Here is a 27027-nt window from a genome sequence, read left to right as displayed (position 1 = left end):
ACTTACCCAAATTGTGACATAGCCCCCCTTAGGACCTTTATTCTTCTAAATAACTGTAGTTTGTCTTCTTTTCTACTTCACTCGTTCTCTCGTCCTCTCTTTAGTGCAACTTCGTTCGTTTCCCTCTAGTCAATATGGCCTTGTCAGTCTCTGCCATAGGATTTGAAGGATATGAGAAAAGGCTTGAGGTATCATTCGTTGAACCTGGCATCTTTGCTGACCCTGTGGGCATGGGTCTCCGGTCATTGTCTAAATCTCAATTGGATGAGATCCTAGAACCAGCTGAGTGCACCATTGTTTCTTCGTTGTCAAACGATTACGTGGACTCTTATGTGCTTTCTGAATCTAGCCTTTTCGTGTATCCTTACAAAGTTATCATTAAAACTTGTGGGACTACAAAATTGCTTCTCTCCATCCCAGCAATTCTTAAATTGGCTGGTGCCCTGTCCCTTCCTGTAAAATCTGTGAGATACACTCGTGGAAGCTTTATTTTTCCTGGGGCGCAGTCATTTCCACATCGCAGCTTCTCAGAGGAAGTAGCCATCCTTGATGGCCATTTTGGCAAGCTTGGTCTGGCCGGCAAGGCATATGTGATGGGTGGTGGCCAGGACAAATCTCAAAAATGGCATGTTTACTCTGCGACTGCCAAATCAGCGATTCAGTCGAGCCCTGTTTACACGCTAGAAATGTGCATGACTGGTTTGGACAGAAAGAAGGCATCAGTTTTCTATAAAACTAATGGAAGTTCAGCAGCCCTGATGACTGAAGATTCTGGTATTAGGAAGATTCTTCCTAAATCTGAGATATGTGACTTTGAGTTTGATCCCTGTGGGTACTCCATGAATTCTATTGAAGGTGCTGCAATTTCTACCATTCATGTTACACCAGAAGATGGGTTCAGTTATTCGAGTTTTGAAGCAGCTGGCTATGATTTTGAAGAAGTGAATTTATCGCAGCTACTTGAGAGGGTTTTGGCTTGCTTCCAACCTACTGAGTTCTCTGTAGCCATTCATGCCGACATTGCGAAAATTGAACTTGGAACCAAGTTCCCTCTGTATTTGAAGGGCTACCATTCCGGGGAGAAGAGCTATGAAGTGCTTGGGCTAGAGGGGTCGATCATCTATCACAGCTTTGTCAAGGCCGAAAGCTGTGCATCTCCCAGATCTATTCTGAAGTGCTCTTGGAGCGAGGACGAGAAGGATGATGAAGTTTAAGAAAAGAATTTATGTTATGTTTTTACTGTTTTTGTTATTCGTTCTGTTTTACTTGTTTCGCCTGAATAAAGAGTTGAATTGGGGGTTTATGTTGTCCGAGTAGGGCAATGAAGTCTGTTTTCTGTTTTCATGTATCGTCTTTCTTTAAATTGTCAATTAGTAGTAATTCCCGGATCCGGTGAAGTGTTGAAACGGTTTTTTAATGATGAGAATATGAGATACATCGTACATGTTATTTTTATATCTCGTCATGTTTTATATTTTTAAACTTACCGTGAATAACTTGTTACTATTTTTGGCCTGATGGGAATTTATAAGTTAGTTGATGACATGATGTTCATGTATATGTATGAGCATTCTCGGTAGCTTCTTCGTTATTTTTTTTCATATTTAAAGTTATTTTTTTTCATATTTAAAGATTTAGATTACTTTTTGCATGTCTATGTCAAAATAGCTCATTTTAATTATTTCTTATATCATTAAAATATTTATTTTTTTAATTATATTATATATATGAGAAGAGAGATGAGAAAGAATTGTTAGAGGAGAAATGAGAGAAGAGAGAATTATTTTTTTATATTTTAATAATCATAAGGATTGTAACATAAGAATTTATGCAATCCTAATGTTTAAAGTTCATTCTGGGACTGTTGTAAAATTTTTTTGTGATTTTTTGAACATATTTCCTAAACTTAAGGAGCAAACCTTCTTAAATATATTTCCTAAACTTAGGAAATAGACTCCCAATGCCCTTATATGACTGAGAATGCTCTATTTTAACTAATATAGCAAGACATTTTAAAAATATTGTTACATTTTTATTTTATATTAAGAACTATATTTATTAATTCCTGATTTGCATGTTAACTTATCTTTCTTGCAGCTGCCATACCCTTTCAGGCAAACACAAGCTATCTCTCCCTTAATTGTTTTCTTGTTTCATTTTAATATAACTACTATTTTTCAAATGAAAACTTAATGTGAGATGATGCCACAAACTTGGGATTATTATTACATAATTATTCTTAAAAGGCATCTCGTGCATCACCATTTTTTTTTCTGGGTAAAAGAAGAATGTTAGGATTTTTATTCTGTAATGAAAAAGCATTTGACATGAGCAAAAAATGTCAAGCAGCCAAACTGGACCCGGGCAAAAGAGCCGAAAGAGTCGTCATATTTTGAAAGAAAAGCAAATGGAAATCACACAATGAATTTGATAAAGTGCGGAGACAATTGGCTTACAAAAAAAGAAGGGATATGTCGGCCACACCCAAGAAAAACAGTATAAACACATTTAAAGCACTTTTGAGACGGATTGGAAAACTCTCGGATGGTGAGGCCTTAGCCTTAATATAAAAAGATGCTTGGAAGGGGGAGGGGGAAGTTTCCTCCAAAATTAGAATAATGGGTTGTTCATAATGTCAATGACGTGATAAAGCACAACAACTAGTTATACGATTGATATGTAATCCTGGGAAGGCCAGCGCCACCATTTTGACTGTGAAAATGGTATGTCTCGCTAGATCAACCCACTTGTTTCTTTGGCGGATGTTATTCTTCGAGCAAAATTTTGATGCAACAATTATCAGGCTAAAATCTTTTTGATGCTTCAGCTGCTGGCCTTGCTTTCTACTGTGCAGTGTTCAGTACGGTCGAAACTTCCTAGCAGCTCGCAGTTGCAGCATCCGCTTTTTATCCTGCTCAAACTTGCTTTGCAACATCATCACCTCTGCAAGGAATAATGCCATGCATCAGTTTCTGCACCATCACTTATATACAAGAGCCATCCATGAAGGATAAAAGCCTTAAAATGCACTTATCTTAAACTTTTTCACACACTAAATGTATGCATGCTACATTCATATACATGCATGAATGTACCGCATGAGTGATGGTGACACCCATTACCACCAGGCCAGGGCATAGGCCAATAATGTATTGATATACCGCTCATATTCTGATATCAGAAACCATGTGCCAAAAATTATGTTATTCCTAAGGCATGTTGGTACTTGGTCCATATACAGTGGACTTGCCCAAACTTATGAGGCTCTCAGACAAGACCTTTTTAAATGCTTGCTTTAAGAAATGCAAGAAACATCTTGAAAAGGGATTAGAAACCTTAATGTACATGTTTGACTTGGTATATCCAAGAGAACAGCATAGAGACAAGCTATGTTGCAAGGAAACAGACACATAAAGACAAGTGAAATGCAATATACATTATGCAGTTGGGGATGTATGTGGCTGTTACAAGAAACAAATATTTGTCCCTCGAATTCTTTTACCAAGAGCAGCATGACATTCATTTCATGCGCATTCAGAAACTCCAACTAAACTCTACAAGCTCTATGTCATGTTTATACATAACCATTGTAGAAATAACATATTAACTATAAAAGCAGAAAAAGAAAAAATTAGCCGAAACAAAATAATCATAAATGACAAAGAGGAAAATGTTCCTTCAATATCGGAAACTTAGAGGTGTCCACATTCAACTTCTGAATTCTAAGCTCTTTATTAGATTCTCAATAATATAGCATAATGCAAAACCAGGTTTTCCGGAAAAGAAAATGAAAATAAGCTATCCCTACCGTTCCTCTGGGCTTCTCTTCTTTGAAAGCGGTAGAAATCTAAGCCAACTTCTTTACGCTTCTTGTTGGTCATCTTGTCCTCCACAACAGCCTGGGCTACAGAGCCCATAGTAGTTCCACTTTCAGCTTCCGTTGTCCTTTTCCTTCCTTTATGATGTGCAACAACAGTCCAACCCCCTTCAGCAGCTTGGGCCTCTCTTTCTTTCCTTCCCTGTATGATAAAAAGATAATTAATGACTAAAGTGTGAGCCTCATAGATAATAGTCGGAAAAAAGAAGACCACAGAATTTTTCTGAATGTGCAAGATATTGATTTTATAGGAACAGACACATCCACCATATTGATAAGTAAAAAAGTTTCCACAATGTTATAAGAATAGACACATCCACCATATTGACCAATAGAATATTTTCCATGAAAGATGTATTCATGAATTCCTGGTCATTGTGATGGACATGAGCAACACCAACATGATACATTGTGATGGACACAAATGCACATTTCCCTTTTTGCAGGAGAAAATGCTAATCTTGCAGAACGGAGGTTTGATACTGCTATATGTGGCATATACTTAACAGCATTCCTGTTCAAGGAAAATTGTGCAAAAGTGTAGTATGAAGCGCAGCGCGTATATCAACCCACTGAATGCTCTTTTGATCAAACATCTATAACAACTGTGCTTTATTCACACACATATATTCCTGTATACGTGCACATAACTTTTCCCTGATTTGGGAAGCAAGTAGGAAACTGTTCTTCAGGGCACAGGTACAACAGTGGTAGGAGAGGAATTTTTTCTTTTTTCATAAGTAATTGAGATTAAAAGGATACTATAGTTGAATATCAAATTAAGAATCACTGACAGAGTTATAGGGGAGGACGACACCTGTTCTAGTTGTGCCTCATGAGCAGTTATAGAGTCATCAATCTTTTGCTGCAAGACCTTCAACCCTAGTCTACTTTGGTGGTATTCCATAATCCATTCTGCAATTAAGAAGTTTCAATAAGCAAACCATCTCATGAATCATGCCCATCAATTAATAGTAGCAAATGATGCTTTGAAACATTCTCAAAATAACTGATTATGCATGTTAACTTAGTCAATATTGTTTTAAGCAAGTTTCATTATTTTCAGAGGCTTTTTTTATGGGGCGGGGGGATTTAACAATTACTTTTCCCAAAAAATAAGAAAAAGCCATTTGTTTACTAAATAGTATTTCTTGCCACTAGGTTATGAGAAATCGAAAGCACACAGATAAATGTCCCAAATTAAATAATTTATACTTTGCATTCCTTTTGAGCAGTCCTCATCCACAGAAGAGATTTGATAAACATCATCATGATCAGCTTCTCCTCTCCTTTCCTGTGACTTCTCAGCTTCCTTGGATGAATTTTGACCCTTCTTTCTCTTCATTCTAGCTTTCTTCAAATTACCTATTAGGAAAAACTTTGCCTATTTATATGTATCACACAAAAGCAAATGTTCGGAATTCAAAAATTCAAATATTTATCCACTAGATTGTGAGCAGTTGAACACACAAAAGCAAATGTTCAGAATTCAAAAATTCATACATGCCATCCCTTTGGAGCAGCCCTCATCCCCAGGAGAGAGACGATATACCTCATCCTGATAAGCTTCTCCCTTCTTCAGTGACTTCTTACCCTTTTTTGGAGAATCATGATCCTGCTTATTCTTTCTCTTAGTTTTCTTGGACTTGCCTACAAGAAAAATAAGAAACCCAATGAAGTTATGTGAAATTGAAACTAAATTGATGTCATTTTGTGACACTAGGTCTAGACCAAAAAAAAGCCATTGCGCATTTACGAGTTTGGATCTCTGTTTCAACATCAGCCTCCCTGAGCCCTCCTGAACTTTTAATGTTTTCTTCAGATTGGAAATGGCTTCCATTTGCCACTCCATCATCTAATGACCAAAAAATCAACTTTATTATGATGAACATTGAAAATAATAGTATGAATGTCACCTATATAGCATCAAAATGGTGTGCTTCATGACTAAAGTAAAGAATGGAGAATAATGATCTCAGATTAATGAAAAACAGAACAGCAAAAGAATAAAATAAAGTAATACATGCATTGAGAATTCAAAAAAATTCTACAACCACCAGATCTTTTGATGTACCCAAGAAGGAAGGAAAAAATGTATCAGATGGTTCTAGGCAGCAAGAATCTATAAAGATTAAAAAAAAAAAAAAAAAAAAAAAAAAAACAGCTTTATAATCTTGTTGACATACCTTCAATATTGCTCCAAACAGCTTTGCCAATGTCAACAGAACTTCCCTTCTCCCTTCTTCTCTTCTTCTTTTCGGTAGACTCTTTCTTTTCCATATACACTTTTGTAACCAAAATTTCATCTGGAAATAAGAAAGTAGGCACTACTGTAATAGCCAATAAACTTTAGTACAAACAACTGCCTCTAAATATTTCAGCAGCAATATATATCAGGCAAATGTGTCTTGCAAGTAGAAAATATCCAAAATCTACGAAATCTACATTAACAATAAGGTCATATACATGTATGCCATGGCCCTAATCCCCCCGTGGGGCGGACGATTTTACACTGGTTATATTAAGGACAACTTTTTCTAAAAAGGCAGTGGAATATCATCACTGTTTTCAGATGAGTTGTATCCATCTGCCAATGGATCCATCGGATTAATTATGATCATCACTCCAATTACATTTTTTAAGATCCTATCAAGTCTATGATTCATACATAAGACCAATAAATGGCCTTTTTAGAATTCACACCTTACTTATCAAAAAAAAAAAACATTAGCCCTCCTCCCACCTCTATTTTAATTAGCATTTTCTATTTGTGACTCAAATAGAGAAAAAGGAAGAAACATTCCAATATCTTCCATTTACTTTTACTGCAAATTAAACTGCGGGAATAAAAAGCCAAGATTCCAAATGTTTCTGAGTCCAAAAACCAAAAAACGTATGATCTTTCTTTTTGATTTATATGCATGTCTGTATGTAAAATGACTGACCTTTAAAAATGTAAAATGTCTGTATGCTTCCTGGTGAAACAAAGAATTTGTTTCAAGAAGAAAGAAAGAACCACATGAATAGGAACCTTGTAAGTGCATCCTAATAATTCTAAGAATGTATATGAATATTAGCCTTAGTTGAGACAAATCTTCATTAGAATATACGCTACTCTTTGCCAAAACCTTCAGCTAAATGTCTATAGAAACTAAAAAATAGTATAATAATATGCCTAGCATTCGCTGTAGTGTGGTTAGACCAAACCCATAATCAAGCATATGCACCCAGAAAAACAAAACCGAAATAAAGTAAGCCTGGTGACTTGGATACCCACAGATTTGATACCTTAATACTTCTCTCAAGCGCGTTTCAGCCGAAACTGTCCTAAATTGCTCATACCAAAACACTTATTGCAAAACACAAAACATCTTCATTGTGTTTGAGTTTTCTAAATCAAATCCTGCCGATGGAACCGTACATTGGTATAGCAAAACAGATAAAACCCATGTGGAGAATACACGAATTAAAATCAATAAAAGGCTGCAACCCATCAAACTAAAAAAAAAAAACTCATCTTTTCAATCAAGAGGACTAAAAAAATAGAGACCCCAGATGCCATCTCAATCAATGGAAACACAAAGCGAAGTGCCAATATATAATCAAACCCAAAACGTAAATTAAGAATAAATAAAAGAGCATTAAAGCGACGAACCCTTTCCGGGCAGCTCGGGACTGCTCTCCCGCAGCTTCTTATTCTTTTGCTTCTTCTTCCTCTGCTTCTTCTGGTCCTTCTGCAAGTCCATCTCTCTCTCTCTCTCTCTCGCTCTCTCCGTGTACAACACTACGGAGGTTTATTGAGAAGGAGCGGAGCGAAACACACAGAAGTTTTAGGGCGCCACTGCAAGTGTTTTTGGTGCAAGTTTCACCGATAGGCAATAGGCTGGGGTTTTTGTCTAATTAAATTAAGGGTTAAACCTCATGGATTTCGTTTCTTTATTTTTTTCTTTCATGGGATTTGATTTTTATCAAAAGAGATGTACGTGGTTTTGATAATAGACCAAATTAAATATTAACACGTGATACCTAATTAATTTTTATTATTATTATTTTTTAAAATTAAAAAAATATGTATTTTTTTTTTTTAAAAGGAAAAAAATTAGGTGTAGCCCTTGGCCATTTGGGAGTGGCCGATTTGGCCGGATGGGGGTGGCTGAGCCACAGGGGGTGGCTCGGCACTAAGGGGGTGGCTGAAATCATCTTCTAGGCTCCATGGGGGTGGCCGAGCCACTCCCAGTACCCACTGGGGGTGGTTTTTTGGCCAGATGGGGGTGGCTAGGCCACCCCCATGGCCAAAGGGGGTGTCCCAAATGGCCAAAGCCACCCTCAATTTTTTTTTTTTTTTTTTTAAAAAAAAAAAATACATTTTTAAAAAAAAATTTAAGTAGGTGCCACGCCACGTGTCAACATTTGATTGGTCTATGTAGACTTTAGTTAAGTCAACTAACGGAATTACTAATTTGATCTATTATCAAAACCACATAGACCTTCTATGATAAAAATTAAACCCTAGGGAGAAAAAAAAAAAAAAAAAAAAAAAAAAAGAAACGAAACCCCATAGGGGTATTTAGTATTTAACCCTTAAATTAAAAAATGAGCAATTATTTTATTAACTTATTTGATAAATACTAAAAACATCGCAATTTCAATACTATTAAAAAACAGTTATCAATTTCTGATGATATTATTGAAATTATATGCATATATAGGATTTTATAATTTTCAATAAAAAGTGATTTGCCACAAATCTTATATTCAGAATTTATTATTCTAAAACATTAAATTTGAATGCTTATATCAAATTCAAAGATGATATCAAAAATATGTTAAAAAAATAAAACTATTTTTAAACCATGTTTTCAAACATAATGCCATATTTGAAGAAAATGCTAAAATTCTATTTTTAAATTATGAATTTAATTTAAATTGAATTTGAAAAATGCGAGTATATTTGTTAATGTGTTTTAGAGGGTATTCTTTTTTATTTTTAAAAAGTGTTTTAATATGATAAAAAAAAATAAAAACAATTTAGAGTGTTTTGTGTTTCTAATTGTTTATTAATATTTTTGTTTTGAAAAAAAATAAAAAAATAAAAAAATAAAAATTTACAACGAAACCTCTAGAATCTTATATAAGCCTATTGATTTGGCTTAGCTGCTGTAAACATGTATTGTAGTGTTTTTGAAGGGTGACAATTCACGGGTTGTCTCAAGCTGTGTTTGGCAAAGGAATGAGAAAAGGGAGTGAAACGGTACTGTAGCAGATTCGATTGATATGAGAGAAAAAAGTAAGAATATTTTATATAAAAAAGTTAAAAAAATTTGTTTTGTAATGATAAAAAGTGATAGATTTGATGTAAAAAATAAGAATGTTGGGATTGATTTTGAGAAAAAAATTTGGGATTGAGGTCTTGGTCCGGTCGAGCGTCTTGGCAAACACAGCCTCAAGATACGACCGTACGAGTATAAGATTATATAAGTAAACCCTAATATGACTTATTAATTAAATTGAACAAACCCCTCCATCTTAACCATCTAATTTTATATTGAGTTCGTGAGTTATATAAAAAATTAATAGTTATTATGTCGTGTGTTAAGTTTGCATTGTGTTGAGACATATGTATAAAATTATATAAGTCAACTCTAACCCGACTCATATAATTAAATTTGTCAGATTTATCAACTTTAACAATTTAAATTTATGTTAGATTCGTGTCATATTTACAAGTCGTGTCACAAATTGAACGTCCTAATTTTTTCAAAGGTTTAAATTTAATTTCAAAATTTTCATGAAAAGAAATGAAGGGTTGAAAAACTAGTGCTATGGATTTTTTAGACACCTATATAGGACGATGTGCCTGATCTTCCTAATTATCAGTTTTCCTCTGCCTCACTCTCCCCTCCCACTTCATTTTTCTTGTACATTTTCGCTCAGCGGCGAGGTCTATTGACTCTCAGAGGATAAATTAGCAGAAATGAATATAGAGGATTGTCAACGTAGCCACTTCTATTGAGCTTCTTAGTCCAGAGAATCAACATCCTGAAACCTATGAACCACCCCTGAACATACTTAGAACCAAAAAGAATGTGACAACATTTTACGACAAAACTTATGGCTGCCTTAGTTTGTTTAACTAGTGAGACCCAGTTGATTCAAACTATTTGTGCAGTTGTAGTAAAGGGTCATTGGAACAACCTCTTGAAACCCAAGATTGGTTCCAGTCTCACCTCAACCACCATCCTCCAGGTACTCCTACAGCTCTCAATTTATAGTCGCGGTCCTTGGCTTCTTTCTTGGGAATTTTTCAAGTGGGTTGAATCTGTTGCTAACTATAAGCACTCTTTGCAATGTTCATGGACCATGGTTCACATCCTCGCTAAGCATAAGCACTTCAAAACTGCACAAGACTTGCTTGAGAAAATTGCGCACAAGGATTTTCTGTCGTCAACCTCGGTTTTGAATGCGCTGGTGAGGAATTACGATGACCCAGATGTGAATTCGCATGTTTTGAGCTGGCTTGTGATATTTTACGGGAAGTCGAAGATGACCCTGGATGCAATGCAGGTGTTTGAGTTCATGAGGGTGCACAGGTTACAGCCTCATTTGCATGCTTGTACTGTGCTTTTGAATTGTTTGGTTAAGGATAGGATGGCTGATATGGTATGGAAAGTCTTTAAGAAGATGGTTCGGGTAGGGGTTGTACCGAACATACACGTTTATAATGTGTTGGTGCATGCTTGTTGCAAGTCTGGGGATGTGGAGAAGGCAGAGGAGTTGTTAAGTGAGATGGAATTGAAGTGTGTTTTTCCTGATCTTTTTACATATAATACGTTGATTTCATTATACTGCAAGAGGAGTATGCACTATGAGGCTTTGGCTGTGCAAGATAGAATGGAAACAGGAGGTGTGAGTCCTGATATTGTTACTTTTAATTCCCTTATTTATGGGTTCTCTAGGGAAGGTAGAATGAGAGAGGCTCTAAGGCTTTTCCACGAAATTAAAGGTGCTACTCCCAATCATGTAACATACACTACTTTGATTGATGGGCATCTCAGAGTAAATGACCTTGAAGAAGCTTTAAGATTGCACAAGGTGATGGAGGCTAAGGGGTTGTACCCCGGAGTTGTTACTTATAATTCAATTCTCCGCAAGTTGTGTCAAGACGGCAGGATAAGGGATGCAAATAAGCTCTTGAATGAGATGAGTGAGAGGAATGTTGAACCTGACAATGTCACATGTAACACACTGATTAATGCTTACAGCAAAATAGGAGATATGAGGTCTGCATTGAAAGTTAAGAACAAGATGATAGAGGCTGGATTGAAGCTGGACCAATTTACATACAAAGCTTTGATTCATGGATTCTGCAAAGTGCAGGAGATGGACAGTGCTAAAGAGCTGTTGTTTGATATGCTTGATGGAGGCTTTTCTCCAAGTTACTGCACCTACTCATGGATTATAGACAGTTATTGCAACCAAGACAATGAAGGTGCAATTATAAGACTCCCGGAGGACCTAGTGAAAAGAGGTCTTTGTGTTGATCTCTCAGTGTACAGGGCACTGATAAGAAGGTTATGCAAGAGAGAAAGAGTTGACTCTGCTGAAAAAATATTCCTTGTTATGCAAGAGAAGGGTATACTAGGAGACAGTGTTATATACACTAGTCTGGCATATGCTTACTTGAAAGCCGAAAAGGCAACTGTTGCTTCTAAGATGTTAGACGAAATGGACAGAAGGAGGTTGATGATAACACTAAAAATCTATAAATCTTTCAATGCTTCTTATGCTAGTGACAACAGCATCTTACCGCTCTTTTGGGATCATATGGTTGAGAGAGGCTTAATGTCCAAAAATATTATTAAGGAAATGCAGCAGATTAAGTAACCTTGGAGATGTGTCTGAAGTTGGAGACTCAAATTTTTTTGGTGCTAGAAGGGCGTGGCAACACAAACGGAGAAGGTTATCATTTTGGGGAGTGCAAATACTCTTGCTATCTAGTGTGTCTATGCATCCTCATCTGTGGATGGCTGACTAGTGGAGCTTAGTTTTCTTTATGATCACAGAATCATCTTCAGTCTCCTCTCTTTGCTGTCGTTTTGAGCTCAATGGGCAAGGAAGCAGTGCTGCAGGTAAGGCCAGACAAGACTTGATTAGGGTATTCTCTAAGTTGATATGGAACACCATTCAATTTAACATTGGCTTGTCCCTAAGGAGTAGCTCAATCGGCTGTGAACCACGCCTCATGAAGCGGTGGTCACTAGTTCGAATCTCCCATCCCCTTTCTTTGTATGGCATGTCAAAAAAAAAAAAATTAACATTGGCTTGGTTTTAGATTTCTAGTAATTTCAATGAAATCTTTAAAATTTTAACAAGTTATTAAACGGACGTGTGTCTTAATACACATAAACTTTATATGCATTTTAAAAAATGTGTGTAAAAATCACATGCATTTTGAATAGATATTAATTTAATAAATAAATAAATATTAAAAAAAAAAAACAATTTTCAACTTTGGAGAAAAACTTTATTCTTGTGATAAAAATGATTTAAGGTTTCATATTTTTAAGGAAAAAATTTAAAAAAGCCCCACAAATTAACAGCTGTTTGCGATAGAGCCTCACAATGTTCAAAATGCATTAAAGTAGCTTATCAAACTACTAAAGTGTGTCAAAAATGCCACAATTTTTTAATATTCGTATAATACTTCTATTCTTTTAAAAACTAAAATAAAAATAAACTAAACTATTTCCTAAACAAAACAAAAAAGAAAAAAAAAATCCAAGGGGCCAATAAATACAAAAAAATAAAAATAAAAATAAAAAAAGGGAACAAATACAAAGTTAGCCTATTAGTTGGCTTAAATTACAAATCATTTTATGTCGTATGAAATTGAAATCAGAAATTCCTAAGATATGTCAAAAATCAAAAATCCAACAAAAATCAAATAATTTTTGTTTTTTTTTTTATTCAAATCGGATCTGAAGCAGCAACAACATACCCACAAAATTCTACCCACCATACTTCCACGTTCCCACCCATCATGTAAAATCAGTCGACCTGCATCGCCAGCGAATATTTATATATAATTCTATTTGTAATTAATTTAATTTTAATTTATGTATTAAAAATTTAAAAGATCTCTCTCTCTCTCTCTCTCTCTCTCTTCTGAAACTTGAATCTTTTTGCTTTGGATTTTGGTGGATGGGTTTAGACGAAAGAGAGACAGAATGAAGGGGCGGTTTTGGGTACCGGCGACAGCACCGAAACCCCTTTCCTCCGCCGCCGTTCTCGGGCTCCGCCGTTGAGCTTTCCCCACCGTTGAGCAACCTCTCTCTCTCTCTCTCTCTTCTGAAACTTGAACACTCTCTCTGCGCTCGTTACATGCTTGGCGAGCCATGACCCCTCTCACACTCGCTTCATTCTCTTCATCCACTCGGCTCGATCTCAAGCTTCCTCTCTTCCCACTTCCATCGCCGCCCACTACTTTCCTCTCCTCCCTCTACACCCTTAAACCCCGCTCCCAAAAGGTAAAACCCATTGTCTGGCTTGTATAAAGTATTTCTCGGCAACCAAACATAGAGCGACTCTATTAATTATTCTTTTGGTTTCTTTTGTTAATTATACAGAAGAAGAGGATTCGGAACAGAACGTGTAGAGCAGAGTTCGCCCATGACGCGCCATTCGCTGCCGCAATCGGTGCTTGTATGCTCAGCTCGCTGGTTTTTCCGGTCACCGGTAACGCTCCGGACAGTGATGGTGATTCGGGTTTTGATTTGGCTGATACGAGGTTCTCGGTTATGGGGATCATTAGCTTTGTCCCTTACTTCAATTGGCTGGTAAAATTATTTTCTTTTTTCTTTTGATTCTCTAACTATTAAAATTTCTTGGAATTTTTTTTTTTTTTCCTTTTCACATTTGGGTTTTTTTCGTTGGTTATTAGAGTTGGGTGTTTGCGTGGCTGGATAGTGGGAACAGGCGTTATGCAGTGTATGCAGTGGTATACTTGGCTCCATACCTAAGGTTTTATTCTATAATCTCTTTTAAAGCTTTTCTTGTTTACCTTTTTGTATATGAGAAGCTCAATTTTAGTCTTTGACATGGACATGATTCGTATGGACTTCATTTGCTCAGTATGATACTAGCAAGTAATGTGTGTGTGTGTGATTTCGTGTCATTCATGTAGAACAAAGTTTCATTTGGTGTTATTGTTTGTTGATGGACCCGATAGAATGTGTACTTGACATTCAAAACTATTGTCTTCTTGCATGTGATAGATCATAATTGTCAATTGTCAATATGCTTGCCTGTTGGTGCATTGGCTCTACCACCTGGTTTAATGAACCATGTGATTTTTTCGATCTCTATGCTTCACGGTAATTCTTGTCAGACGAATGGTTCTGCTTCCTTGTTTTGTAGTTTATGAAATGTCTTGAGGATTTTCTTCTGATCAGCAGTGAAATACTTCGGTGGTTTCTACTCTAATGCTGGTTTCATGGCCAGCATACATAATTCCGTTGAATATAATTGCTTTATGCTTTTAAGTTACAGCTATGAAATTTTATGTTTTAGAATGTCTGGAATGCCATATTACCTGATATTTTTAGTACTTTTCTGGTGGCATGTAATCTTAACTGCGATTTGGGGCCATGAGATACATGATTCTTTTGATCTCCTAATGTATTAGGTCAAACTTGTCACTGTCGCCCGAGGAGAGCTGGCTGCCTATTGCCAGCATTGTATTATGCATAATTCACATTCAGGTAAAACTTTATCAAATGTTGGGTGCACTGTTGATTAGGGGTTCTTGAGCACAAAATTTTTCTTCCCCCCATCCCCTATTAAATTAGAAGGGTTCCCTTACCACATTTAGCAAATAAATTAAATTATGACCAAGCAAAATAGAGAGACTAAAGATCAGTAATATTATGGTCTCTTGGTTTGCAGTGATTCAATGCAGGCTCTTGAACAGTGGTTTAGAGGTCATCATGATGGAAGCCCCTGAATGCACGTATATCTATATTTTTGTGATTTGGACTTTTTTCTTTTTATCATTTTCAGCTGGAAGCAAGCATAAAAAATGGAGATATTCAGGGCTTTCAATTATTTAGCAAGGCTGCAAATCACCTTTCATCAATGGGTAGAAAGAAAGACCATTCAAAGGGGCATGAAGGAATTTCTGAGGAGGTATTAGCTGCTCAATCACGTTTTCTAGAATATGGAGGATTGATTTTATATTCTTGTCTGACATAGGCTTTAACTTCTAATGTGAAGGGGAGGAAAGAAGAGAACATTAATTTGCCGTCTGCTGACAAACAATCAAGAAATGAGATTCGGAGGTGGGGAGTTCCCAAAAAACCATCAGAAGATCGTGAACCCTCGAATGAAGATTGGTTAGATGATGAGAGAAATCACTAGCAAGTCAGCAACAAGGCATTAGATATGAATTTTGATTGACGATAATGCTGGCTTGGAGAGAGAGAGAGTAATTCCTTCTAAGTAGACAATCTGAGTAGGGTTAAGAGCGCTGCATGGTTTCATCCTTGGATTGCATTTTGTATTTTACATCTTAATTGTTTATTTACTTAGATTTATATATTTCGATATCATGCTGCAGTAACGTTTTACTGGTTGAATTTTGAAGCAAACATTGTACAAAATGAGATGAATGTTATACTGACTAGTCTTGATGATAGCTTCTTGCTATTATTATTGGGAGAAAATATTCAGGTAATCCATTGTCAAACACTTGAACTTCAGAAAATTTTCAGATAATCCATTGCCAAATCTTGGGATTCCAACCCAAGATTTATTCTAATCCTTCATTCGAACAGTAACATTAGGCCACAGCCAAAAATACCAGCTGTGGCCTACACCGCCCAATGCGATTACTTCCAGTTCTCTAATGTAGCAAGATCCGATTTGATTCAGCTAACTTCAGATTCTAGGTTTGGGCTTAAACATAGACATGTTTGTTAGCAAAGAGATTTGGTCAAATAGATAAAGGAAACTGTTCAACAATCAAAACCATAATTACAATGAATGGTGAATGAGTACCACATTTCCTAAGACAAAAATTTAGTATACAAATAATGTTACTCTTCATACTCATTGCACATCAACTGACATGACGTGCTTTTAATAATTTCTCATGTCAACTACTAAAAAAAAAATTGAACTATTTAAAACACACCACGGCAATAAGTGTAAAATGGGTATAAATAGTAACATTACTCTTTGCATGTATATTAAACATTGTAGCTTGAAGCAGGACATGGAATATGGCATTAATATATGTGGACATCACCTTGAAGTTGATCTTTTGATAGGAAAGGACTAAGTAGCCTCATCTTAAAACAATACTCTAGACCAACAGCAGCAAAAACAAAAAGAAGAAGATTCTCATACACATACACAGCTCCATCAAAAGCATGTGAGAAGAAGCTTCCAGTATTTAGTTCCAGAGGTGGTCCACTGGCCAGCATGGAAAGACCTGCATTCATTTTTCATATCAGAACCTGAAAATATAAAAGTTTTCCAAAATCAAAAAATTATTAGAGTAATACTATTCAATAGACTGTTATACGATTACTATATAACTTGATGATGCGGCAATGAAAATCAACACTTGTTCACATCATCCCAATTGTATGATAGTATAACAGTCTACTAAATAACATCACTCATTTTATTATTGTGTTGATATGCTTGAAACCTTGTCCTATTGGTTACTTTTACACTAAATTATATTTCATACCTTTAACAAAGCCAAAAGCTGCAGATGTCCCTGTCTTAAGATGAACATTATCCAAGTCTCTTCTTATTGTATATCGAAATGTAACTCCAAACAGGGTGCAACTGACAAAGTTAATTGCTACAAGAAGTATGAGTTGAGAACTGCTTGTCACCTGAGTGAAGGAGATGGGCAGCCCTGCAAGGGTGCCAACAAGGGCAGAAATAAAACCTGCTTTTATGGACGCCAATCTCTCCTCATTTTTGTCAATTTCTTTGCTCTCTTTCTCAACAAAAGCATCTCCATCTTCAAATCCATCCACATTTAGTGCTAGAGAGCACTTTGCTTCTTCAACCTTTTCTCCTGCTTCTTATATCTCCCTTTGACATTCTGCAATCTTAATTGTGTACAGCATTGAACATCATTAGTAACAAGAAGTTTCTCAGCAACTCAAATCAAGGAATCAAACAAAGAAACAAGGTAGTCTGTCGGAAATTCGCCGAAGTCCCTACACCTGCTTCAGCTGCACAAAGAGACATTCTGCAATCTTAATTGTGCATAGCATTGAACTTCATTAGTAACAAGAAGTTTCTTAGCAACTCAAATCAAAGAATCAAACAAAGAAACAAGGTAGTCTGTTCGGTTAAAATTCGCCGAAGTCCCTAAACCTGCTTCGGCTGCACGAAGAGACAAATCCCCCACAATAGGGAATGTATGTGCTTGTGATGATAAAGCACAATCAAATTGTTTCAGAACCATCTAATTTCAATAATCTTTTGGAGTTCAAAATTGTTCCATCTTCACTCCACTGTAAATTGAACTACCCATTAAAAAAAAAAAACAAAAAAACTACATAGGCAGTGATTGGATGATACAGGAGTCCTGATTCTTCAAAGCATGACATTAGAGTGAAAACCCTCTTCTAGACCCTAAATCTAAATATTAATACAAGCAAACTCAGACCACTTCATTCAGGTGTCCTATAAGTTTCACTATGCATCATGCAGATTTTAGTTTTACTACAACCAAAAGATACCTCTCTCTTGGCCATCTCCACCCTCTTCGACGCCTTCTCCAACCCATCAAGCAAACCCCTGTTCTCTTCTCTGTTCAGCAGCTCCTGTACTCGCTCGTCCACTATACCCGCCAGTGCATCCTTCAGATTACCACTCTCCTCCAGCTGTTGCATTACACGATTACGAGCCGAGACCTTGAAGAAGAAGAAGAAGAAGAAGCTCTGCTGAAGATGGGTGATGTGATGGAAAACTTTCTTGACGAGAAGAGTGTTGGGGTTTGGAGAAGGAACCAAAGTGGGTTTGATTGTGGTGGGCATGGCGTCCATCAAACAGCTTTGCTTATCCTCCTTTTTCACGTTTCAAAGCAATAACGAACACAAGTTTTGAGATATTTATGTTCCTTCATTTTGCTTTGAGTAATATAGTCGCAGGGTAACTCAATATGCTATGGACCATGCCTTATGAAGCGAAAGTTACTAGTTTGAATCCTCCTCTTCCTTTCTTGTCTCTTTAAAAAATTATCTTTCGTTGTTGAATAAAATTTGCCTTAGCAATGTTATCTATATTTTCTAAGGGCAGTATATTTTGTGGGTTAGCACCCACCATCCTATACATTATACATGATTGGAATAATTATTGGGGATGATTAAGGAGGGCGGAGAGGAGCTCGACGGTGATGGAAAGGCCGGTGATGGAAAGGCGGTAGAGAAGTAAAAGGAGAATCGGTGATGGGGGAAGAGGTGAAGTAATTGAACTAAGAATGAGATGCAAGCTTTTTTAAATGACATGATAGCTTTTGGATTAGATGTAGTGGTTGATCAAATTAAGTTAGACAACAAATTTAAACTTGGCCAGTTAGTGTAGCGGATTGGACGTAATGCTGGTGTATGAAGCACTGAGCCAATTAAGCACTTGGCAGGAAAGAGGCATGCAATGGCAAGGAGTTGTTTGAGTTATTTTCTCTTCAAGCCAATGCACATTTACTCGGAATAGGATTCTTTCCAGTTCGAGAATATCTAATTAATGGTTAGGATTTCTCTAAAGAGATCCTGAGGACATAAATAGGACATCTGTCCAATTAATAAAAATAATAATAATATATTATATATATTTTAAAAATAATTATAAAATAAATTATAAAAAACTAAGGGGTGGCTGGCCACCCATTGGGGGTTGGCCGGACCACCCTAGTTGGCCCTTAGGAGTGGTCCGGTCGAATCTTAGGGACTAAAATGGAGGTTTTGTTTGAGTGTTCTATGAGAATGTGTTTTTTTTTGTTTTAAATGGTTTTGAGGTTTGCAGGTGTTGGAGGGTCTCGATGCTATTCTTGATGCTGGGGGCCCGAGTGTATGATCCAACTCGGGACCGGTATGATCATCACCAAAAAGGGTTTGAAGAGGTTTTTGGGCACTGCTTCTCCACTAAGCTCAGTAGTGCTGGTCTTGTCTACAAGCTAATCTCTCTGTTCAAAAGCGCATATGGATGGTTTACATGTGGTAAATGAATGCATCTAACACAGCTTGGTTTAGTGTTATGTGACTAATGATTTGGTCGCATTTTTTGAATTTTACGTTTATTTTTTGTTGTTGGTATTTAGCATTGGAAAGGAGATAATAGCTAAGGAGCTTCGAGTTGATGAGGAGCACCCGGATGTGCACCGCTTATTTTTGGCTGTATACAAGAGCTTCATGGAGGTACTAATTTCTTACACATTCGTGGTATTGCTGTGCATTTATGAGATAAGGTTATTTCCAATATAGTTTTCTGTTACTTCCTCGGTCATTTAGATAAAGATGTCCATTGGATGCTTTGAATGACTTCTAAAACAGCCTAATGTTTTTTGGAAATATCACTAATGATGGCTTCAATTATGTTGAATTCTTGTAGGTCCTAACTGGTGGTTAATGAGATTTCTGTACATTTTTTATTTATGCTTGCAGGCAATTGATGCTGTCGACAATGGGATAAATCAGTATGATACAGACAAGCCTCCGAGATATGTGAATAATACGCACTTATCTTCAAGAGTTGGAAGATTAAATTTGGATTGGATAGAACCTGATCAATCACCTGAGAAAGAGAATGAGGCCTTTAAACGAGCAATGGCTCTAGCTGGCAGTGAGTTTTTAGATGTGAGGATTTCTCATAGTTGATGGATGTTTATGAATTTGTTTTTTGTATTTTTTTTTCATCAACACATTTACTTTGCCAGCCACCTGCAAGGGTATTAGGATTTAAAGGGTTCATAGTTGTTATTATTATTATTATTTTGCTCGTGCGTTTATGCATACAATATAACAACCTTTTTCAACTTTCAGAGTGTTCTGTTTCATGCAAAATCGTGGTTACCAGCACGGTCAATTGTAATGGAGTGTCTTGCAGCAAGACGGGATAGTGATCCTAGTGGGAGAAATTATGGTTTTAACTACATTCTGTCCTGTAAGTTGGCAATACTTATCTCCCTCTTGGCCTATGGTATGGAATGCCGTTAGTCTAAAGCCACTTCATGTCCATATTCATTGATATTTGTCGGATGTTCATGCCTTTGATCTTTCTAATACTCCAATTATGTCTTTTTCTTCTCTAGTATACGTTTGAATTTCTATAATTCTTTGTATTTCGTGTCATAGTTTTTTTATCTGGTAATGGTAGAGAAATTTAATAACCTGTGCAATTGAATTGCTTTTGATTTTTCTTGAATGAAAGCATGTTGTTTAGGATATCAGCTTCTATATTGTGGTAACCATATCTACATCAATTAATTTTGTTCTCGTTCAGAAAATGTTATGTGATTTTCTTGATTAAAAGGATGCTGCTTAGGATATTAACTACTATATTATGGCAAACTGTAATGTCTATCAATGATATACTTGATGTTTCAGAAGTGTTATATGTGATTTTTCGCCCTACAGTGGAAGCTTCACTTATTTGAGCTTGAGGAGGAGATGAAGATTGACCCTCCCATCAAATATGTTCTTTATCAGGTAGTTATATATATCTTCTTCAAATTTTTTCCTTTTCTGGGTCCTTCAGATGGATGGGATGTATTTTGCCTAAGTAGATCAGGTGGCAATGATAAGTTCTAAGCATACCCTGTTCAATATGGAGTTAATTCTCAGTTGTGCAATGATGAGGGAGGGAGAGAGAGAGGCAATGATGTTTTGTTAACTATCATCAACTTGGTCTGTATTGGGGCCGGTTTGTCTCCCTTTGTTCTACTTAAATTAGTTACTTTATATCACAAGGACATCAGATTATTGTCTCCAACCCTTGTTTTTTTTTTCAACTTCTGTCATGGACATCAGATTATTGTCTCCAACCCTTGTTTATTTTTTTCAACTTCTGTCGTGTTGTTTACCAATCTCGTTTTATATAAGTTTCCCATATATCTCCTTATGGCATATATTTTGCTGAGAGTTCTGAATATACATATTGCAACACAATGTCCAGGATGACAGGAGCAAATCTTGGAGAGTGCAGGCGGTGGCAGTAGCTCCTGATAGGTTTGAGAGCAGAAAGCCTCTCCCTGCTCAATGGCGAGGTCTTAGGGATGAAGAACAGTCGAGGGAGGCAGGTATTCCTGGTTGTGTTTTTGTCCACATGAGTGGGTTTATTGGTGGAAATCAAAGCTATGAGGGTGCTCTGCTCTGGCCATGGCAAAAGCTGCTTTGAAACTCTAACCAAAGAAGAACAAATTGCATCAGCAGTTTAGCATGATCTACCAATTTTGCTTATGACTCTTTCCATTTTATGCCCCATGGGCACCAAAATTTTATAGCCCCAAGTGAACTTTTCAGATCTTGTTTAGATTGCAATCTCCCATACAAGAGTAGAGGGGGAAAAGGGAAAAAAGAGAGGGCCCATATATACAAGACAACTTATAGACATATCTGTGATTTTCTTGGTCATTGTGATCAACTCTTCTCACAGAATTTTCTTCATCATGTATTATTTTCTGTCATTCTTCTTTGAACTCTTTTTTTACTGTTTACTGTAAAACGAGAGCGGTAGTAAAATGAAGTTTCATACTTTCATTCACTCCGGTGCTCATCATCAGCATCATAGATTAGAGCCGTCTCATCGAACGGCATCGTTTGCTAACAGTTTTGAAAAAACACACTTCTCTTAAAATAATTAACATACAATTTTGTCCAAATGAGCGCCTCAATCGACTGTGAATCACGCCTTCTAAAGTAGATGTCACTAATTCGAATCTCCACTCCCCCTTCCTTTGTGTGAACATGTCAAAAAATAAACTTAGTATTATCAAGTAAGTTAACTATATTCAAAAAATAAAAGTAAATTAACATACAATTTTACAAATACTTTCCAAATAAATTCTAAAAGGAGATAAGATTTCGCTCATCTCTTGGGGTAGATAACCGACATAGAGTATGATTCCAAAACACTCTTGAAATGTAATCTTACCAAATTAGATTAAAGTAAATTTTTTTAGTCAATTCTACTAAATTGACATTAATTTTTAAGCCATATGATTCTCGTATGCATTATTACAAGCTCGGTTAATCTTGTTAAAAATGTATGTTATGGAATAAGATGTTATTTAGTAGACTAAATTAAAAATGTTTCTTCCATTCTAATTTCATGAAATTTTTTTTTTTTTTTTAAAAAAAAAAAAACCTTTGCAAATTAAATATAAAAAATATTATTAAAGTCAAAACCCTAAACTCAAAATTTAAAAGAAAAAGAAAAAAGAAAGAGTTTACCATATTTACCCTCGCCACTGTTCTCATCTTCAAATACTGAAGATTCACGGAGATTCCGAAGATCCAAAGAAACACCCATGGCTACTCTCACCCGTCCCTCCACCTCCACTCTCTCAACCATCAGAGCAAAGTCCTTCACTTTCAACAACAATCCCTCCAAATTAACACTTTCCCCTTTCAAAACCCAATACCCCATCACCACCACCACCACATTCAAAACCCTAACCCCTCTCAAATCCCAAAGCCCCGCCACCACACCCCCTGATCTCTCTCCAATCGCCACCCGCGAAACCCTCAAATCCCGTCTCCACAACGGCGAGACCCTCTATGGCCTCTTCCTTCTCAGCTTATCCCCCACATTTGCCGAGATCGCCGGCCTCGCCGGCTACGACTTCGTCGTCGTAGACATGGAGCACGGCCCTGGCGGCATCTCCGACGCGCTCTCCTGCCTCCGCGCGCTGGCCGCCACGCGCACCCCCGCGATCCTCCGACTGCCTGAGAGCTGCCCCACCTGGGCCAAGAAGGCCCTGGATCTCGGCCCACAGGGTATCATGTTCCCCATGATCGAAAGCGCAAAGGACGCCAAGCGGGCCGTCTCGTACTGTCGCTTCCCTCCCAATGGGATCCGCGGCTCGGCCCACACGGTCGTGAGGGCCTCGAGCTACGGCATCGATGAAGGGTATTTGGGTAATTATGCGGACGAGTTGCTGATCATGTGCCAGGTGGAGTCCGATGAGGCCGTCAAGAAGGTGGAAGAGATCGCGGCCATTGATGGGGTGGACTGCATTCAAATGGGGCCGTTGGATCTGAGTGCCAGCATGGGGTATCTATGGGACCCGGGTAACAAGAAGGTGAAGGAGATGATGAGGGCCGCAGAGAAGGGCGTGTTGGCTGTGGAGCCTAAAGCTGGTGGGGCCTACTTGGCCGGCTTCGCTATGCCCTTCGATGGGCCTGATGATCTGAGGAGGCGCGGGTATCACATGGTGTCTGGGGCCGTTGATGTGGGGCTGTTCAGGAGCGTGGCCGTTGAGGATGTGAAGAGGTTTAAGATGGGTTTAATGGAGAGCTCTGATGATGTTGAGGATGGTAAGGATGCTGATGAGAAATACTGGAGCGAATGAGTAAAAGGAATTTAGAAAGGAAAAATTGGAATGATTTTTGTTTTATTTTGTTCGTAATTATAGTCGTCTTGTTTCTGGCTCAGCTTGTTATTGAAATAGAAAATGCAAAATGTACTACCATCTTTTCAACAATACCAACTGATGCAGGGAAAGTAATCTTCTTAATGGCGCTGTAATTGTGAGGATGTGACCACCGTCAATGGTAGGTACCACCGTACCGGGGTTGATCACGCCACTCTTCGGGGCCTCTTGAAGCCTACCTTAAGGAGTTGCGGGAGTCATGTACTCCTTAGAGCTTTTGGTTGGGTTGATCGCGCCACCCTTCGGGCCTCTTGATGCCTACTCTAAGGAGTTGCGGGAGTGATGTGATCACCCTTACTCCTTAGAGCTTTTGGTTGTGATGGTCAGGTTGATCACGCCACCCTTCGGGCCTCTCGAAGCCTACCCTGAGGAGTTGCGGGAGTGATGTGATCATCCTTACTCCTTAGAGCTTTTGGTTGTGATGGTTGGGTTGATCACGTCACCCTTCGGACCTCTCGAATCCTACCCTGAGGAGTTGCGGGAGTGATGTAATCATCCTTACTCCTTAGAGCTTTTGGTTGTGATGGTCGGGTTGATCACGTCACCCCTCGGACCTCTCGAATCCTATTCTAAGAGCATTCCCAGCAGATTCCCTATAAAGGAGTCTGTTCCCTATATGTAAGGAATATGTCCAAAAAATCACAAAAAATGTCCCACAGCAGATTCCCTAAACAGTTCCTTAAACCATCAGATGCTATAGTATAACCCAAAGCGATCCATATGATTATTATATTAAAAAAAAAAAATTCTCTCTCCTCTCTCCTCTCACGTCTCTCTCTCCCACCTCACCAAACGGCCGGACGACACCGAGGTCCTCCACTAGTCAAACGCCATGTTCTCTCTCACCCAGGTCCTTGCTCTTCCATAAAAGACTTGGTGTTTTTCATCAGGGACCTCTTTACCAGGTTGCAAATCAGGGGGATCGAGTTCAAGAACAAATCTCTGGAGTCCTTGCTTCACCTCTTTGACAGGGATGAAAAATCTGCAAGCTTGGTTGCCAAAGAAGGATTCACTTGTTGGATTTTAACCACAATTGGGGCCTCTGCTTTGTGTTTGAAAAAGGGGGTTTGGGGCCTCTGCTTCGGATTCTCGAACACTGCCGATCCCATCGGAAAGAATGAAACTGAGGGAGAGAGAGAAAAACAAAATGGAACGAAAAATCATCGGAGCGAAGAAAATCAAATCCAAAAAATTAAAAGAATCCAAAAAAATCAAATCTACCTCTTTTGGATTCTGAAAATCTCTACCTCTTTTGGATTCTAAAAATCAAATCCAAAAAAATGAAACAGAACCTTCGGAGGGAAGAAAATATGATGGAGAGAGAGAAAGTTTGTTTAATAAATTAAAAGAATAAAATAAAAAAAGTAAAATAAAAGTAATAATATTTTAATGTTATTGGGAATGATTAAGAGAAGCTATTGTTGTGTATTTTGACATAAAGAAGTAAAAAGTAGTTTGGATCTTTAAATTTAAGGAAAATGACGAGGAAGCTGCTGGGAATGCTCTAAAGAGTTGTGGGAGTGATGTGATCACCCTTGCTCTTTAGAGCTTTTGATTGTGTTGGTTGGCTACCCAAGGAGATATGAATGATCATTCTATTTGTATTCTTAGTAACTTATTCATGTTTTTAGAGAATCCTCATTCAAATATACCAAATGCAACCGTCAAGATTATATGATTTTTATCTCACTTTATTTGTAACAAATTTATACAACCAAACCATGGGAGGAGACCGTGGGTCTCTACAGCCCAATTGTTATAAATACAACGGTGGGTCTTATTGGTAAGAGACCTATGGCCATGGGTCTTTATGGAAGAAAATGACATGGAAGGATGTGGCATGGTTGGCATTGTTAGTGTTAGTGTTTAAGTGAACTGTTGTAATGTCAATTGAATGGCTCGAGTTATAAAGAGACTTGCAGTAAAAAAATGTGATATTTTATCTATATATAATAGGAAAGTTTTAGATAGGAGTCTCTAAAATTTTGACGAGTTTGTTGGGAATTTTTGTTTTGTGAAGGAACTTTGACCGGGTAAAAGTATGGGCGGTGTGATAAATAAATTTAAATAATAAAAAATTATATAGCAAACAGTTAAAGTTTACTATATATATCATTGCAAAATCAGGATTATATACAATGCCTTTTGAATTAATATTTTCGAATGCTTAATGCATGTCATTTCTTTTATTCACTTTCAAGAGTTTGCAATAGTATTTTTTTTTTTCTTTCTCCCTTGCCTTGGAAATAATAATAAAAATTTTGTAGGCCCATGTTTAACTGCGGGAATTAATGCAAACAATCAAAGTATTGGGAAATACTAGGTGTTCTTCTAGTGTTAGTGATTTTAAAAGCCACATCACAGTTATGAGAACACTAGAAGAACACCTAGCATTTCTCTAAAGTATTATAAACTTAAATTAATAATTATATATTTTAAAATCACTTAAATAATTATGATTATTTGATGTATGCTTATTATTATTTCACTGTACATATGATATTTGAAATTTGAACAGAATTTCTTCAAAGGTAGATATAAATATTATTTTTAAGCCTTTAAAAAAAAAACACCTCATTTACCAAAAAGTATTTATACAAACTATTTCAAAACAAAAACAATGCCACTAAAACAGTAAAACTATAGCTATTCTCCTTAATCACGTTTGTAAATATTAAATATAGGTAATTATTTATCATTATCTAAAGTGCTTTTTACTATTTTTATTTTTTTATTTTTATCTACCGCCGGTTGAACTACCTGGACACCGATTACAAACCTAAGAAGGAAAGGCATCCTAAAACCCCTCCTATATAAACCCAACTCCCTCATAAGCAATCATCACACAATTACACATTAATTTTACTTCCTCATAGTCATAGATATCATATAAATCCTCCGATCCTCTTACAAAGCCGCCGCCGCCATGAATTCCCTTTTCAGTGCTTTCGACTTCTTGTTTGCGGAGATTCTGGGTCAAGCCCTGAGGGAATCCTTCTTCCCTTCTGCACCCAAGGGCCGTACTACTGCTGGCGTGAAGTCGCAGCTTGATGATGGGGTTGTCAAGAAAGCTACGGACAACGCGAGCAAGAAGCAACAGCCGTAGAAAACGCAGAGGTTGGCGCCGGAGTTGGATTGGCTCGTCTCTTCTTCTTAGTTCTTAGCCATATCAATGTGTTGGTTGTATGGCTGATGCGTGATATAGTGATAGGGAAAATACTAAAAAGTTTTGAAATTTTAATTCTTGTTCATTCTTTCGATGATTGATTGATCGATCTTGATTCAATGGTTCTAATTGATTAATCTCAGTTTCTTGTTTCTTTAATTAATTCTTATTCATTGATCTCAAACTTTGGAGATGAAATTCTCACGTACCCACCCAACAATGAAGAACACCGTCACCGACTCCACCGTTTGATTTCGTGCTAATTAAAGTTTGCGAAAACTTCACTTTTACCCGATTAGAAAAACTTTC

At 37.2% G+C, this 27027-nt stretch overlaps 5 protein-coding genes and 2 pseudogenes across 7 annotated transcripts; 5 read left to right on the top strand and 2 right to left on the bottom strand.

Moving 5' to 3' along the window:
- Positions 1–1455, top strand: LOC132181017 (S-adenosylmethionine decarboxylase proenzyme-like). Its single transcript, XM_059594057.2, has one exon. It carries the CDS (start codon positions 135–137, stop codon positions 1212–1214), a length of 1080 nt encoding a protein of 359 aa, XP_059450040.2. The 5' UTR covers positions 1–134; the 3' UTR covers positions 1215–1455.
- A 1072-nt stretch (positions 1456–2527) lies between these two features.
- On the bottom strand, positions 2528–7762 carry LOC132181349 (ribosomal RNA-processing 7 protein). Its single transcript, XM_059594532.2, has 8 exons — positions 7533–7762; positions 6064–6183; positions 5634–5732; positions 5381–5527; positions 5093–5242; positions 4695–4792; positions 3809–4019; positions 2528–2943 (listed from the first exon to the last, which is right to left on the bottom strand). Exons 1-8 carry the CDS (start codon positions 7621–7623, stop codon positions 2858–2860), a joined length of 1002 nt encoding a protein of 333 aa, XP_059450515.2. The 5' UTR covers positions 7624–7762; the 3' UTR covers positions 2528–2857.
- Positions 7763–9738: 1976 nt separating this feature from the next.
- On the top strand, positions 9739–12154 carry LOC132182528 (Tetratricopeptide repeat (TPR)-like superfamily protein). Its single transcript, XM_059595798.2, has one exon. It carries the CDS (start codon positions 9989–9991, stop codon positions 11759–11761), a length of 1773 nt encoding a protein of 590 aa, XP_059451781.2. The 5' UTR covers positions 9739–9988; the 3' UTR covers positions 11762–12154.
- An 870-nt stretch (positions 12155–13024) lies between these two features.
- Positions 13025–15608, top strand: LOC132181248 (zinc finger matrin-type protein). Its single transcript, XM_059594379.2, has 6 exons — positions 13025–13404; positions 13504–13713; positions 13818–13897; positions 14562–14637; positions 14936–15061; positions 15149–15608. The coding sequence occupies exons 1-6, from the start codon at positions 13273–13275 to the stop codon at positions 15290–15292; spliced, it is 768 nt and encodes a 255-aa protein (XP_059450362.2). The 5' UTR covers positions 13025–13272; the 3' UTR covers positions 15293–15608.
- A 569-nt stretch (positions 15609–16177) lies between these two features.
- LOC132182844 (uncharacterized) lies at positions 16178–18005 on the bottom strand (annotated as a pseudogene). Its single transcript, XR_015912144.1, has 4 exons — positions 17601–18005; positions 17122–17147; positions 16632–17004; positions 16178–16367 (listed from the first exon to the last, which is right to left on the bottom strand). The product of XR_015912144.1 is annotated as an uncharacterized LOC132182844 (transcript).
- Positions 18006–18265: 260 nt separating this feature from the next.
- On the top strand, positions 18266–21488 carry LOC132182085 (uncharacterized; annotated as a pseudogene). The gene is made up of 7 exons (XR_015912143.1): positions 18266–18325; positions 18926–19087; positions 19221–19317; positions 19564–19755; positions 19942–20062; positions 20536–20607; positions 21074–21488. The product of XR_015912143.1 is annotated as an uncharacterized LOC132182085 (transcript).
- An 878-nt stretch (positions 21489–22366) lies between these two features.
- On the top strand, positions 22367–23605 carry LOC132181055 (uncharacterized). Its single transcript, XM_059594100.2, has one exon. The coding sequence runs from the start codon at positions 22428–22430 to the stop codon at positions 23469–23471; it is 1044 nt and encodes a 347-aa protein (XP_059450083.2). The 5' UTR covers positions 22367–22427; the 3' UTR covers positions 23472–23605.
- Positions 23606–27027: the final 3422 nt, after the last annotated feature.

The sequence above is a fragment of the Corylus avellana genome, chromosome 5 (assembly GCF_965113065.1).
Source record: "Corylus avellana chromosome 5, dhCorAvel1.hap1.2, whole genome shotgun sequence".
Classification (NCBI taxonomy): domain Eukaryota; kingdom Viridiplantae; phylum Streptophyta; class Magnoliopsida; order Fagales; family Betulaceae; genus Corylus; species Corylus avellana.
Note: the sequence above shows the minus strand (reverse complement) of the source record. Positions and strands in the feature narration are given on the sequence as shown.

Excerpts from the sequence above, each read along its gene's own strand:
- LOC132181017 (XM_059594057.2), top strand. The coding sequence starts at position 135 with ATGGCCTTGTCAGTCTCTGCCATAGGATTTGAAGGATATGAGAAAAGG.
- LOC132181349 (XM_059594532.2), bottom strand. The coding sequence starts at position 7,623 with ATGGACTTGCAGAAGGACCAGAAGAAGCAGAGGAAGAAGAAGCAAAAG. Across the intron at positions 5,733-6,063 it reads TGTTTGGAGCAATATTGAAG|ATGATGGAGTGGCAAATGGA; the intron begins GTATGTCAACAA and ends TTTGGTCATTAG. Across the intron at positions 4,793-5,092 it reads CTGCTCAAAAGGAATGCAAA|AATGGATTATGGAATACCAC; the intron begins GTATAAATTATT and ends TCTTAATTGCAG.
- LOC132182528 (XM_059595798.2), top strand. The coding sequence starts at position 9,989 with ATGGCTGCCTTAGTTTGTTTAACTAGTGAGACCCAGTTGATTCAAACT.
- LOC132181248 (XM_059594379.2), top strand. The coding sequence starts at position 13,273 with ATGACCCCTCTCACACTCGCTTCATTCTCTTCATCCACTCGGCTCGAT. Across the intron at positions 13,405-13,503 it reads TTAAACCCCGCTCCCAAAAG|AAGAAGAGGATTCGGAACAG; the intron begins GTAAAACCCATT and ends TTAATTATACAG. Across the intron at positions 14,638-14,935 it reads TATGCATAATTCACATTCAG|CTGGAAGCAAGCATAAAAAA; the intron begins GTAAAACTTTAT and ends TATCATTTTCAG.
- LOC132181055 (XM_059594100.2), top strand. The coding sequence starts at position 22,428 with ATGGCTACTCTCACCCGTCCCTCCACCTCCACTCTCTCAACCATCAGA.